This window comes from Dendrobates tinctorius, unplaced genomic scaffold (genome assembly GCF_039654945.1).
Source record: "Dendrobates tinctorius isolate UK_male_01 unplaced genomic scaffold, ASM3965494v1 ptg000028l, whole genome shotgun sequence".
Lineage (NCBI taxonomy): Eukaryota > Metazoa > Chordata > Amphibia > Anura > Dendrobatidae > Dendrobates > Dendrobates tinctorius.
This window is the reverse complement of record NW_027361696.1, coordinates 24,738,079-24,754,055: the sequence shown is the minus strand read 5'-3', so window position 1 is coordinate 24,754,055 and position 15,977 is coordinate 24,738,079. Positions and strand designations below refer to the sequence as shown.

The window sequence follows — 15,977 nt, the reverse complement described above, 5'->3', positions numbered from 1 at the left end:
GGGCTAGGGCTAGGGTTAGGGCTAGGGCTCAGATTAGGGTTAGGGGTGTGTTGAGGTTAGGGTTGGAGTTATAATTGGGGGGTTTCCACTGTTTGGGCACATCAGGTGCTCTCCAAAGGCAACATGGCGTCTGATCTCAATTCCAGCCAATTCTGCGTTGAAAAAGTCAAATGGTGCTCCTTCCCTTCCAAGCTCTGCCATGCGCCCAAACAGTGTTTTACCCCCACATGTAGGGTATCAGCCTACTCAGGACAAATTACAAAACAACTTTTGGGGTCCAATTTCTCCTGTTACCCTTAGGAAAATAAAAAATTGGGGGCAAAAATATAATTTTGCGGAAAAAAATGTTTTTTTTATTTTCACGCCCAGGCGTTATAAACTTCTGTGAAGCACTTGGGGGTTCAAAGTGCTCTCCACACATCTAGATAAGCTCCGTGGGGGGTCTAGTTTCCAAAATGGGGTCACTTGTGGGGAGTTTCAATAGTTTAGGTACATCAGGGGCTCTCCAAACGCACATGACACCCGCAGACCAATCCATCAAAGTCTGCATTCCAAAACGTCACTACTTCCCTTCCGAGCCCCGACGTGTGCCCATACAGTAGTTTTCTCCCACATATGAGGTATCAGCGTACTCAGGACAAATTGGACAACAACTTTTGGGGTCCAATTTCTCCTGTTACCCTTGGGGAAAATAAAAAAATTTGGGACTAAAAGATGATGTTTGTTGAAAAAATACGATATTTTTATTTTCACGCCCGGTCGTTATAAACTTCTGTGAAGCACTGGGGGGTTCAAAGTGCTCACCACACATCTAGATAAGTTCATTAGGGGGTCTAGTTTCCAAAATGGGGTCACTTGTGGGGAGTTTCCACTGTTTAGGTACATCAGGGGCTCTCCAAAAGCAACATGACACCCGCAGACCATGCCATCAAAGTCTGCATTCCAAAACGTCACTACTTCCCTTCCGAGCCCTGATGTGTGCCCATACAGTAGTTTTCTCCATCATATGAGGTATCAGCGTACTCAGGACAAATTGAACAACAACTTTTGGGGTCCAATTTCTCCTGTTACCCTTGGAAAAATAAAAAAATTGGGGACTAATTGATCATGTTTGTGGAAAAAATATGATTTTTTTATTTTCATGCCTGGGCATTATAAACTTCTGTGAAGCCCTTGGGGGTTCAAAGTGCTCACCACACATCTAGATAAATTCCTCAGGGGGTCTAGTTTCCAAAATGGGATCATTTGTGGGGGGTTTTCACTGTTTAGGTACATTAGGGGCTCTCCAAAGGCAACATGACACCCACAGACCATTCCATCAAAGTCTGCATTCCAAAACGTCACTACTTCCCTTCCGAGCCCTGACGTGTGTCCATACAGTAGTTTTCTCCCACATATGGGGTGTCAGCGTACTCAGGACAAATTGGACAACAACTTTTGGGGTCCAATTTCTCCTGTTACCTTTGGGAAAATAAAAAAATGGGGACTAAAAGATGATGTTTGTGGAAAAAATACGATTTTTTTATTTTCACGCCCGGACGTTATAAACTTCAGTGAAGCACTGGGGGGTTCAAAGTGCTCACCACACATCTAGATAAGTTCCTTGGGGGGTCTAGTTTCCAAAATGGTGTCATTTGTGGGGGGGTTTCTACTGTTTTGGTACATCAGGGGCTTTCCTAACGCGACATGGTGTCCGATCTCAATTCCAGCCAAAAACGTCAAATGGCGCTGCTTCCCTTCCGAGCTCTGCCATGCGCCCAAATAGTGGTTTACACCCACATGTGGGGTATCAGCGTACTCAGGATAAATTGCACAATATCTTTTAGGGTCCTGTTACTTTTGGAAAAATAAGAATTGAGGGTGAAAAGATCATTTTTGTGGAAAAAATATGATTTTTTAATTGTACTGCTGTACGTTATAAACTTCAGTGAAGCACTGGGGGGTTCAAAGTGCTCACCACACATCTAGATAAGTTCCTTGGGGGGTCTAGTTTCCAAAATGGTGTCATTTGTGGGGGGTTTCTAGTGTTTTGGTACATCAGGGGTTTTCCAATCGCGACATGGTGTCCGATCTCAATTCTAGCCAAAAACGTCAAATGGCGCTGCTTCCCTTCCGAGCTCTGCTATGCGCCCAAATAGTCATTTACACCCACATATGGGGTATCAGCGTACTCAGGACAAATTGCACAATAACTTTTAGGGTCCTGTTACCCTTGGAAAAATAAAAATTGGGGGTGAAAAGATCATTTTTGTGGAAAAAATATGATTTTTTAATTGTACCGCTGTACGTTATAAACTTCTGTGAAGCCCTTGTGGGTTCAAAGTTCTCACCACATATCTAGATAAGTTCCTTGGGGGGTCTAGTTTCCAAAATGGGGTCACTTGGGGGGTTTCCACTGTTTAGGTACATCAGGGGCTCTCCAAACGCGGCATGGCATCCGATCTGAATCCCAGCCAATTTTGCATTGAAAAAGTAAAACGGCGCTCCTTCCCTACTGAGGTCTGCCATGCGCCGAAACAGTGGTTCCCCCCCACATATCAGGTATCAGCGTACTCAGGACAAATTGCACAATAACTTTTGCAGTCCAATTTCTCCTGTTACCCTTGGTAAAATAAAGAAAATTGAACCTGAAGTATTTTTTTTGTGAAAAAAAGTTAAATGTTCATTTTTTTTTTTAATATTCAAAAAATTCCTGTGACGCACCTAAAGGGTTAATAAACTTCTTGAATGTGGTTTTAAGCACCTTAAGGGGTGCATTTTTTAGAATGGTGTCACTTTTGGGTATTTTCTATCATATAGACCCCTCAAAGTGGCTTCAAATGTGAAGTGGTCCCTAAAAATAAAATGGTGTTGCAAAAATGAGAAATCGCTGGTCAATTTTTAACCCTTATAACTTCCTAACAAAAAAAAATTTTTGTTCCAAAATTGTGCTCATGTAAAGTAAACATGTGGGAAATGTTATGTATTAAGTTTTTTGTGTGCCGTATCGCTGTGATTTAAGGGCATAAAAATTCAAAGTTGGAAAATTGCGAAATTTTCAAAATTTTTGCCAAATTTCCGTTTTTTTCACAAATAAACGCAAGTTATTTGAATGCAATTTTACCACTAACATGAAGTACAATATGTCACGAGAAAACAGTGTCAGAATCACTGGGATCCATGGAAGCGTTCCAGAGTTATGACCTCATAAAGGGACAGTGGTCAGAATTGTAAAAATTGGCCCGGTAGTTAACGTGCAAACCACCCTTGGTAGTGAAGGGGTTAAAGGAATGTCCAGAAGGGCACCACCAGGAGTGGAGCCTGCGGCTTAATTGGACTCAACACGGGCAACCTCAACCATGCCATCCACAAAAAAGCTGCACAGATTGCAAGCTTAATTCCGTTGCCCCCGCGGTCCACGTCCAGCTTACTAGAGGGACACGCGAGGCTCTGGCACGCGAGATCGGCCAATAACAGGTCTGTCATGCCCTTACAAGTCCAGGGCTGCACGCGTGCTACAATGAAAGGACCAGCGTGTATCGCTTACAGGTGCGGATAACATGCTGAACCCCGTTAGTGATGGGGATCTGAGATTACAATTCTTCCCCTGCGAACAAGCATTTCCCAGTAAGTGCAGGTCAACCGTAATTCCGGAATTAGGCCTAAACGGCATTCCAGAAAGAATGTGAAAAAATTAAGTGTCCAAACCACAGGTGCTGTAGCTTGCTTAACAGCTGGGCTCCTCTGCTGAGTAGCACACAGTTCTTACATAAACAGGCGGCATAGCTTGATTCACGGGTGGCCAACTCTGCTGAGTAGCATACACCGTTACTAGGACCAAAGTATTAAGTGGTGTAAATGCAGTCAAAAACTGGTTCTTTCATAAACAGGCTGCATAGCTTGGTTCACGGGTGGGCTCCTCTTCTGAATAGCAGACACAGTTACTAGGCCCAAAAGGATTTTCAGGACAATATCAGGTAAAAAATTATTAGAAACACACACGGTGTAGCTCCTTCACAGGTGTACTACACCGCTAGCTGCCAGACACCGCTACTATGCCCTAAAACTGTCTATTATCATTGAAAACCATTATTAATGTGAAAAAAATACGCTTTTGTTTAACGAAACGTTCTCGAATGGAAACTCGAACAGCCGAATTTTAGTCAAAGTATTGTAGTTCGACAAACGGATCTAACACCGCCCAAAACAGCTAGAATTTGAACTCCAACAGTTCCACTCAAACACCACTCATCTGTAATCAGGAGGCAGACTCAGACGGTCTCAGGCACAGTATGGATTCGACAAGATTGCAGAAAGTTGAGAAAGGGTACAGTATCACCGGATAACAGGTATATATAGCATAGTTTAAACATTTAAAATCTCCGTGTTTATTTGCGGAGTCCGACAAAGACACTCACAGCCTCAGTATGGATTAGACAACAATCTAAAAAGTAGAAAAAAGGAAATGTTTTTGAAGCGTACACCAGTATACACTGTTGGGGTATTTTTAAATCTTCATATATATTTCTATCTCAGTAAGACAGTTCAGACTCTCCGCAAGAGGAAATGAGATGGATAAAAGTACAGACATAAAGTCGAGTGATTGCAGAAATTTAGGAATTACTAATCACGGGAAAAACTCCCAGGAGAATTCTCAGAGGCGATGATGACCCTCAGTTACTTTGTGTGTGGAGACAGCGAAAACAGTTCTTTTTGAAGAAAGGGTTGCTGTATCGCAGTACCGTTGATCCCATCATCGTTACTCATCTCCATCAAATTTTGATCACAGGGAGAGATGTAGACATGGTCCTCACTGCCTATCATGATCTGTCAGGTAACTTTGGAGTGCAAAAGACAGAAGCCACAGGCTGTAGGCGATTCTATTGGATTGGCATGAGAGGGCACATTTAAAAATGTGAGCAGGAATGTCACACGTCTGTGAGTAGGAAAACTGTGAAAGCTGATGATAAACCACCACTGCATCTCATTGTAAGTCGACGTCCATAAGAAATGGAAGCCATTGATCATCTGAAGCTAGAGCCCGGCCAGCAGGACAGGGCATAGCTATGTCTTAACCATCATCTATCAGTTCACCAAATTTGTAGTGGCAGTCCCAGGGAAGGATATGACAGCCCAGACTACACAGCGGAGGAGCAGGGAGAGATAAATATTGCAAATGCTGGGGCCCTGCCCAAGCAAGGGGGGCCCAATCGTGGGCGTCGGTACTGGCACTGGGCCCCTCATAGTACGCCGGTGTGTCTGACGGCTGGTGTGCACCCCCACCGTCAGAGACACTTGATTGCACTATGAGGGACCCTGTGCCAGTGCCGTCGCCCAAGAGTCGGCCCACCCATCTGTCCAGGGCAATGGCACTCGCACTGTTGCGTGCGCTAGGTGGTGATCCCGGCCATGGGAGGGAGTCAGCCCAGTTAGGGAGGTTTAAAAAATGGCATATGTTGATGTTGGACATTCAGCAGATGCAAATGGAGGTATTGGAGAAGTCCGGGGAAGAGGAGGACAAAAGCGAGCCATTTTTCTGGCAACCTATGTGTCATCAGGGGAAGGTGGGACAAAATCCTTTGAAACCCATGCATGGTTCATTTTAATAAAGGTTAGATCATCAACATTTTGGGTCGACAGATGGGTCCTTTTTTCTGTCAGGATTGAGCCAGCAGCACTGAAGACTCTTTCCGATAGCACACTAGCAGCAGGGCAAGTGAGCTCCTGTAAGGCATATTGTGCCAATTCAGGCCAGGCGTCCAGTTTAGAGGCCCAATAGTCAAAGGGGAATGACCTGTGAGGGAGAACATCGATATGAAAAGTAGTTTGTAACCATCGTTGACAACTGCTGTCTCCTGTCAATTTCAATCGATGCAGTATTACCAGTCGTGTGAGCGGGACTTGAAAAATCAGTCCACAACATGGTCATGAAACCCGTCTCCAACGCCTCTTCTGATGTGTGCACCACGAACACCTCTTCCATGTTGCCCCCTACGGCTCGTGTGAGAACCATCACCGCTGCTGTGTGCTGGGAATGCCTCAAACAAACGGTTTACCAGAGTTGCTTGTTTGTTAGCCAATATTAGGTCAAGGTTCTCCTGTGGCATAATGTTTTGGAATTTGCGTGGATCCAGGATGCTGGCCAACCAGTAGTCGTCATCGTTCATCATTTTGGCAATGCGGGGGTCCCTTTTTAGGATCTGCAAGGCATAATCTGACATGTGGGCCAATGTTCCAGGTGTCAATGATGCACTGCGAGTGCTGGGTGGAGGAGCACTTTATGGCAAATCCACATCCCTCCAGTCACGCACAAACCCTGTCCCTGACCTTGCCACGCCAACATTTTCTCTTGCCCCACGAGAAGCATCCTCCTCCCCTAAATAATCATCCCCATCATCATCCTCTTCCTCTTCTTTCTCCACCTCGTCCAGGAGAGGTCCCGGAGCAGACAATGGCTGACTGTCATTAAGGCTTCCCTCCTCCTCTTCCTCATCCTCCTCGGCTGCAGATGCCTGCTCCTTAATGTACGTCAAAGTTTGCATGAGCAGACGCATAAGTGGGATGCTCATGCTTATGATGGCATCGTCTGCGCTTACCAGTCGTGTGCATTTCTCAAAACACTGAAGGACTTTAGAGTGGTCTTTCAGCTTCAACCACTGCATACCCGACAACTCCATGTCTGCCCTCAAAGTGCCTGGCCGTGTATCCTCCCACAAATGCATTACAGTCTGCCTCTGTTCGCACTGCCTCTCAACCATGTGCAGGGTGGAGTTCCACCTTGTTGCAACGTCGATAATTAGGCCGTGCTTGGCAAGTTGGAGCAATCGCTGCAGCTTCTGCATACGACTGGAGTGTACGGGCGACCGGCGGATGTGCGAGCACAGTCTTCAGACCTTCTGGAGCAGGCTTGTTAACTCCGGATAATTATTGAGGAAGCACTGCACCACCAGGTTCAAGGTGTGAGCCAGGAAAGGTATGTGTCGGAGTTTTTAAAGGGCTATGGCTGTCACAAAATTCCGGCCGTTATCACTAACTACCTTACCTGCCTCAAGATGTAGACTGCCCAGCCATGACCCAGTTTGTCGCAGCAAGTAGTCGGCCAGTACCTCCGCGGTGTGTCTGTTGTGCCCAAACACATCATCTTCAACACAGCCTGCTGATGCTTACCACTAGCTGTTCGATAGTGGGACACCGAGTGTGCAACACTGGCAGCTGCGGATGGAGTGCTCGTGCGACTGCGGTCTGTGGACGAGCTTTCGCTTCTGGAGGAGGAGGGGGGTCGAACGCCTACACCCAACTGTTTCCTATACCGTGGGCTAGGCAGCACTGTCCCACCGCTGCTGTCCCCTGTGGACCCTGCATCCACCACATTAACCGAGTGCGCAGTGATGGACAAGTAACGGCCCTGGTCATGCCTACTGGACCATGCATCTGTTGTGAGGTGCACCTTTCCACGCACTGATTGCTTGAGTGCATGGACAATGCGGTCTTTCACATGAAGGTGGAGGGCTGGAATGGCTTTGCAAGAATAGAAGGGCCGACTAGGTAGGTAATAGCGTGGTACTGCGTAGGCCATGAGTTCGCGGAAAGCTTCACTTTCAACCAACCGGTAGGGCATCATCTCTAGCAAGATTAGTTTGGCAATGTGGGCGTTCAAACCCAGTGTACGTGGATGAGAGGATGAGTACTTTCTTGTCCTTCACATAGTAGTCTCTGGTAGGGTGAGCAGGACTTGAGAGCTGCATATGCTGGAACTAGCGGTGGACATGGTGGACTGAGAGAGGGTTGATGATGGTGATGGAATTGGTGTTCTTTCTGATGGCCTAGATTCAGTCTTTCGTAGCAATAACATTGTGATTCCCTGACTGCTTTGGCCTTGCCACGACACCTCAATATTTGCTGCTGGTGGTGTGCTAACCGGTGGGCTTACAGTGGGGGAAACGATGTAGCGTTGCTGACTACCTTCATTGGGAGCAGTTGCACATGTGGTACGTGAGGTTTGGTAGTCCGACCACACTTGCAAGTGCATGGTGGTTAAATGTCTAAGCATGCAACTGGTATTCAAATTTCTCAGATTTTTGCCTTGGCTAAAGGTCTTTGCGTACTTCTTACAGATAACCTTTGCCTGATCATTAGGATTTTGTTCAAAAAAGTGCGACACTGCACTCTTCCTACTATGGAAGACATTTTGAGGCCTTGCATGCTGTGCTAATTTGACCGTCTGGTCTAGCTGTCCTGCAACTCTTTTGCTTTTTGCAACCCGTTTTTGGACTGCTCCGGGCCTGCCAGATAACAGCTGTTGTGATGTCGATGCCTGCTGTGGATGCTCCTCCTCCTCTTCTGAGCTATTGGCAGCGGCACCCTCTTCCCCCAATGGATGCCAATCTGGGTCAACAACTGGGTCATCCATCACCTCCTTTTCAATGTCATGTGCACCTTCCTCTGTGTCACCATGTAAGGTGGTATAGTATGCGGGAAGGGGCACCTGAGTTTCATCTGGGTCAGATTCTGGCTCAGTACACTGCGAGGACAATGTATTGCTCTGAGTTAATGTACCAGCAGATAAATCTAGCAGTGGCTGTGCATCAGTGCACTCCATGTCAGATTCTTCTTGGACTGGGTAATTCACAATTTGACTTGATACCCCAGGCATGGTATGTGAAAAGAGCTCCATGGAGTAATCTGTAGTGTGGCCTGCCGCATCCTTTACTTTTGGTAGGGGTGAAGGACACAAGGAAAGGTGTGGTTCCTGACCATGAGCCTCCAATGATGACTCAGTGCTTTTATTTTTTGAAAGTTCAGAAGAGGAGGCGATAGAGCTGGAGGCTGTGTCAGCAATGTAAGCCAAAATTTGTTCCTGAAGCTCCGGCTTTAAAAGCGGTTTACCTACTCCAAGAAAAGGGAGCCTTCGAGGCCTTGTGGAGCCAGACGATGACGAAGGCTCAACACCTCCTGCATTAGGTGCTATTGTGCTTTTGCCACTACCAGCAGATCCACCACCACCACCAACACCATCATTACCAGCTGGCAACCCCCGCCCACTTCCACGGCCTCTTCCAACACACTTCCTCATTTTTGAGAAAATGTACCCAAAATACCACCAGTAATATGGTACTGTAAAACAAGGTACAAGGTGTACAGTATATAGTATTGGGGAGAATTTGAATCTCCCTATAGACTTAAGCACACTGAACTATTATCTCAGGCCCAGTGTAGATTACACCTCAATATAGCAGGCTGAAATTGAATGGTGTATAAAATGTCTATATAGGACTGGGGAGAATTTGAATCTCCCTACCGACTTGAGGACACTGAACTATTATCTCAGGCCCAGTGTAGATTACACCTCAATATAGCAGGCTGAAATTGGATGGTGTATAAAATGTCTATATAGGACTGGGGAGAATTTGAATCTCCCTAGAGATTTTAGCAAGCTGACAATGATGCTCTCAGTCCCAAGTATGGCAGCAGGCAGCCTAATAAGCAGGACTGCTGCACACAAAAGTGTGGAAAAATGAACGCTTGGTAACTGGGCAAAAAAGAGGATGAAAAGTATTTTTGCTTTTAAAAAAGCAGTTTGCACAGCAGTGTGAAAACAGCAATGCAGCTATCAGGGAGCCTTATAAGGCAGCCTAAGAACCAACAGAGCTGAATGCACCAAAATATAGCCTCCCCTTGCACTGCACACTAACTGGTGTGTTGTACAGGCAAAATCGCTAGCAGCAGAAGCAGCTTTTGTATCTTCTTCCCTGCCTAATGCTCTCCCTACAGAATCAGCAGCAGCTCTCCCTATTCTGAGATCAGCAGAAGTAAGATGGCGGTTGGTCTGCACGCCCTTTTATAGCCCCTGTGACGCCACACAAAGCAAGCCAATCACTTTCATGCCCTTCTCAAAGATGGTGGTGACCGCTGCCTATGTCATTGCGTTGCCCACAGTGTGCGTCCTCCAACATTGGCTGAAAAAGGGCGCTGGAAGCATCTTTTGAAACGCGACTTTGGCGCCATGGTCGCCGACCTCGTGGCTGACCTCATGCTATGGTCAGGTTTCGTTTCATGAAACCCGACTTTTGCGAAAGTCGGCGACTTTTGAAATTGACCGACCCGTTTCGCTCAACTCTAGTGTCACAGGGATTATTAGATCTCCTAAAGGACATTGATGGATAGTTCGAAAGATGTTTACTCAAAGTGGGGCCACATAATAAGACCAGTGGACCAATGTCTAAGTCAGATATCTCTTACCTGGTATTGTGGCGACTGAAAGTCACAAATGAAACAAATTTTATCCATGTAATTTCAATTTCGATTCTTGTCCTCCTTGATACATCTGTGACTATAACCATGTTCCACGAAACGATGGGTCAAATCCTGCTCCTGCTGGTCATATTTTTCATCATCAGAGCAGATCCTGTGAGGAGTGTCCTGTGGGACTATTTCTGATTAGATGAGAGGGATGTGAGGAGAAGGAATGTAAGAGAGTATTGGCCACAGTCTCCTTTCTATAAATGTCATTTTGCAGGTTGCCAAATTGATCAACCTGTATGGAGATATCGAGGAAATGAATTATGGTTGAACTGATTGAAGACTAATGTTATAATTATTGTGGTTGAGATTTGAGACAAAGGTTTCTTGTTTAGGGCCTTGCCAAATCAGAGGTATATCATCGATATACCTGCTCCAAAATTGAACCTGTCGAATCAATGGATCTGATTGGGTAAAAAAGATCTCCCTCTCCCACAGCCCCAGGAAAAAAATTTGCAAATGAAGGCGCACAGACAGGCCCCATTGCGGTGCCCTGGAACTGCAGATAGAGGGAGTCCTTGAACAGAAAGGAAGAAATGATGTTTGAGTATAAATAAGAGAGCTTCAATGATGAAGTCTCTCTTAAGTTTCTCGATATCATTCATCACCAGAAATGTTCTTACCACTTCAATTCCATGGAGAATTTGTCAGTGATGCAGATTGCAGCATAAAGCAGATGAAAAGTGTTGTATTGGTATCAAATAAAGAAAATTGCTAAAATGTTATTGTTGTGGTTTTTTACGATTGCTTGTTTTTGTAATCTCATTCTTTCTTTTACTATTTCTGGAAAATGGAATTTTCCTTTCCTGTTATATTATTGAAATTTTCTAAATAAAGAATATATAAAAAAAAAAAAAAACACCGTTTTATTTTTTGCAACTTTCACATTGCGGTCACAATAGTCTCCAAATTGCAATCTGACCTCATTGACCTGCATTACACTGCAATTTAGCAGTTTCTCAGAGCGATCTTAGGCCAAGCAACCTGTGTCATGGGCAGAGATTGCATCCAACCTCAACGTAAATCAGTGCAAGAGTCCAGAAGAATACAGATAAGAGTTACAATCTCTCTGGCAGAATGAGCTCACTGATGACTTATTAGTTAACTCAACATGCAAATAAGCAAAGGGTCAAAATGGTGAGCATGTTTTAATGAAACCCTATTGCAAAAATTATTTTTAGCTCAAAAGATACATTAATGAAAAAATAATGCCAACAAGCTGTTCATATGCAGCAGAACTGTGAGGTCAGGTTTGTATTTTCGCCCAGGATGTAACCCTTAAAAGTTGTACTTGTTTAATTATGACAGAACATAGGCATGAGGAGGTTCCTCTGAACTTTTGGTGATACCCCCTAAATCTGAAGCATTCACAAGTGTAATATCACCTTCTAGCACCAGATGGCAGCATCAATGTTCCTGTATGTATATCAATGCACGTAGGCACCTGAGACAGTTGGGGTCTGTTTCCTGGAACCCACTTGATTTTTTTTTCCCATACACTGAAACCTTATTTTGAGATCTTTTTTGCCATTTTGGAAGCTTGTGAACGTGTCAGCAAATACTGGATTTCATTAAATACAGACTTGCACTGATTTTCTTCCCTTAGCCAGCGAAATGTGAGTGCAGGAGCAGATCTGTATTCTGACTAATCCCATTGTCTGATCCCTTTACCAAACAAAAAGGCTAATCTCTGATCTGTTCTCATGGAATGACATCTCCGTCCTGTACAATAAACCATTGTCCCAATGATCTACTACCTAATGGAACTATATCAGGCCAGAAACTACAAGTCCCAGCATGCCCTCAGATACTGAAAATGGCTGACCCTCCAGCTGCGATGGCAGTACAGATTCCAGCTGTCACTGCAAAAATAACTGCATGGTGGTAGATCAACCATAAGTCTCAGCCATACCACATTGGCTAGCACTAGGTGGGATAAATAATAATCTTTATTTTTATATAATGCAAACATATTCCGCAGCGCTTTACAGTTTGCACACATTTTCATCACTGTCCCCGATGGGGCTCACAATCTAAATTCCCTATCAGTATGTCTTTGGAGTGTGGGAGAAAACTGGAGTGCCCGGAGGAAACCCACGCAAACACAGGGAGAACATACAAACTCCTTGCAGATGTTGTCCTTGGTGGGATTCGAACCCAGGACTCCACTAACCACTGAGCCACCGTGGGATACTGCACATCCCAGCATTCCGTAACGGAGGAGAAGTGGGCACTAATCTGTGGCTCAGTTCCATTGAAGTGAAAAGAAATCCTCTCTGTAATTTAGGGCAGAGCCTGGGATAGGATTCCCCATGCTGGGGCAGGTGGGCTGACCGACAGGTGGGATCTGCAGTCACAGGATCAGGAAGTTTTGTGTGATAACTGATAACCGGGAAGTGAATCCCCTCTAAGAGCACAAAGGGGATGGGATCAAGGTGTGTTCTGCCCTCCCCTGTGTCGTGCTGCCTTTCATCACCCCCTCCATAGACCGCATTCCTTCCTCACCTGACAGGACACAGTGACTTGTCTGTCTCCTTACACTGACTGTCTCTCTCTCCAGGTTCAAGATCTTTGTTCTCAAAGTTTTGGAAACTTTCAGATCTTTTCTTCTACTTCCCTTCTCCACTGTCCCCTTCCTTCACCATCTCCCATATTCTCCATTCCGATTTTTTCCCGTTTTTTTCCTTCTCCGTCCCATTCCATTCTTATCTCCTGAGTCCTTCTTCCTTTTAATCACCATTTTCCTTTCTTCTCTATTTCTTTTCTTCCTTCACTATCTGTCCTTCCCCATCCTTCTGCATCTTCCCCATCCCCTTCCTTCTCCATTTCCCCTGTCTTCTTCCTTTTCCATCTCCCCTTCCTCCTTCTTTCTCCATTTCCCCTTCTCCCTTACTTCTCCATCTCCCCTGCCCCTTCCTTTTCCATCTGCCCTTTCCCCTTCTTTCTCCTTCTCCTCTTCCCCTTCTTTCTCCATTTACCCTTCCCCATTTCTTCTCATCTCCCCTGCCTCCTTCTTGCTCCATCTCCCCTTCCTTCTCCATTTCCCCTGTCACCTTCCTTTTCCATCTCCCCTTTCTCCTTCCTTCACTATGTCCCCTGCTTCCTTCTTTCTTCATCTCCCCTATCCCCTTCCTTTTCCATTTCCCCTGTCCTCTTTCTTTTTCACCTTCCCTGTCCCCATCTCATTTATCTCCCCCGCCGGCCTTTCTTTTATATCTCCTTCCTTGTTCCTTCTCCATCTCTGATCTGTCTTCCTTCTTCATCTCTCCTGTCCCCTTCCTTCTCTATCTCTCCTGTCCCCTATGTTCTCCCTTGGCCCCCTTTCTTCTTTATCTGCTCTCCTCCTTCCACCTTCCTTACACACAGTATAATCCTTACGACTCTGTTGTTTTTTGTCTTTCTCTGTCTCTCCAGTGGAATGGTCTCCTCCGACGCGCGACCTCCTCGCCTAAGATTTGAGGGGTTACTGGCAGCAGAGATCCAGTAAGGTAAGAGAACAATCTCTTTTGAGACCTCAAATGATACAATATGTAGAAAAAGTGGTCAATCAGTAACAAGGGAAAAATCCTATGTGGTCACCAAAAGCAGCAACCGATGAGCCTATTACTAATAATAATAATCTTTATTTTTTATATAGTGCTAACATTCCACAGCACTTTACAGTTTGCACACATTGTCATCGCTGTCCCCGATGGGGCTCACAATCTAAATCCCCTATTAGTATGTCTTTGGAATGTGGGAGGAAACCAGAGAACCCGGAGGAAACCCACGCAAACACGGGGAGAACATACAAACTCCTTGCAGATGTTGTCCTTGGTGGGATTTGAACCCAGGACCCCAGCGCTGCAAGGCTGCAGTGCCTATAGTTATTGCAATGGCGGGAACAACATCAACTCTCCTAAATGGAGCTTTTCTATTAAAGGATTATTCGTAACTCAGATATTTGTGGCAAATCCATATGCAAATTAATATGTAATAAATGTCTGACACATGAGGATCACAGCTCAGTACTGCTGTCCACCATTTTGTGATTTCTAGTAAGTGTTTGTTTCGCCCCCCCAGAATTGGATTCCCAGCTACACTGCTCATTAGTGCTGTATAATGTCCTCCATACTCCTGATACTAAACATGTATTATATAGAGACAGTAGAGTAGGAATCCCTCATGTTTATATGTGCTGTGTGGGAAACATCATAGCAGCATGTCTCTGACCACCAGCTCAGAGACAACTGAAAAGTATAGATATCAAGCTTGCAGAGGGGAAAACTGGTGCAAAATGTAAGAAATGGAGTATCTCCTTGTGTGCATGCACACAACAGCTACTGTACGTTAAATTCAACATCTCAAAGTCCAATGACTTTCATAAGCCGAAGGTTCCTTAGAAGTTGATCCTTCCTATGTTATATGCGGGAACTTCAGCTCGTCTTTAGTTTCTAATTTGTGGCTTGGAGATGAATAATCGGAGGAGTATGTCGCTATGTCATTAATTTGTGCCGGACAGAAGACAAAGGCTCCTTTATAGATGCTCAGCAGGTGGAAAGCTAACTCTTGTCTTGGTTTCAGGGTGTGTGGACATCCAGACGGACATATTGTACAATCGTGTGAACCTACCTGACGGGTCCTCAGAAATGGTACAGAAGGACGGTAAGTTAATGGGGCATTATTCCATTTTTGAACATTTTTGTATTGCTTTTTACTTTATCAATATCCATGAATTTTGAAATATTGCAAGTATCATATTGTCCACTGATGTCAGCACAATCAACTCACTTCCTAAGAAATCCATCTTGCTTTGCGGCGTGCTGTCAAGATTATCTGTTATTAGCTGTAGAGTTTTGTTATTAATTTTTAACCTAAAAAGTAGAAAGTAGAACTAGGGAACTAGAAGTTCAGTAATTATTTCAGCTCCTGACAAAACACTGATCCTTTATATTAAGTCATAGGACCTCCTTTCTTAACCCCAACCATAAAATGGTCCAACAGGTATTCTGAGTAGAAGTTTTTTGCATTTGCACTTGTTCCATTTTACATTCTATTACACTATGTAACATTCTATTTTGCATTGCTCTTTGGGCTGCAGTGGGTAAACGCTGTCACTGGACCCCTCTACGGATTTTTGGAGTGACAATCTGTGTTATCATCTCACTGGCTGGAATCGCGGTCACCATTTGGGCCATCGGTAAGAAAAAGGCTTCCAAGGAGGGTTAGTAAAATGATTATAGAATCTATATATTCGATGTCCAACTTGAGGTCCTTAATTGACCCATATGCAGCCCTGAATGGTCAAGGAACTTGTTCTTCTCAAGTTTTTGATGTCCATGACCATAGATGGATATATTACTGGCTGAAGGTTTTTCGTCTTTTTGTCATTTTGGTAAACTAAGTGCACTGCAAAATATGATTAGTGTGGGAACCTCCTGGGTTATGATATCTCTGGGTTATAATGTAACTATCTCCCCCGCTGAGGGTCTTATCTGATCCCATCACCCACCTGTTGTTTTCTGTCTTCACAGTGACATATGTACTGACAAATGAAAACTCAAACCTCTATGCAGGTAATTAATCTTGTGTGAGTCGGATGGAATGCATGGAAAGAATCTGGTATAAAGACTGACTTCTGGCTTTTTTTTGGAGTTCAGGGTTCATTATTCTGGGCTTTACTGCCTTAGGTCTTTTTCACACTTCAGTTTTTTCGCGTC

The 15,977-nt window shown here is 44.7% G+C and overlaps 1 protein-coding gene across 3 annotated transcripts in view; it reads left to right on the top strand.

The window, feature by feature from the left end:
- The window catches only part of HPN (hepsin), a 76,520-nt gene that overhangs the window by 20,474 nt on the left and 40,069 nt on the right, over nt 1-15,977 (top strand). For all 3 annotated transcript variants that reach the window (XM_073570487.1, XM_073570488.1, XM_073570489.1), the window contains 4 exons: nt 13,693-13,766; nt 14,842-14,922; nt 15,359-15,457; nt 15,792-15,833. In XM_073570487.1, coding sequence (XP_073426588.1) covers nt 14,907-14,922; nt 15,359-15,457; nt 15,792-15,833 — 157 coding nt within the window. In that variant the 5' untranslated portion in view covers nt 13,693-13,766; nt 14,842-14,906. The remainder of the gene's footprint in view (nt 1-13,692; nt 13,767-14,841; nt 14,923-15,358; nt 15,458-15,791; nt 15,834-15,977) is intronic.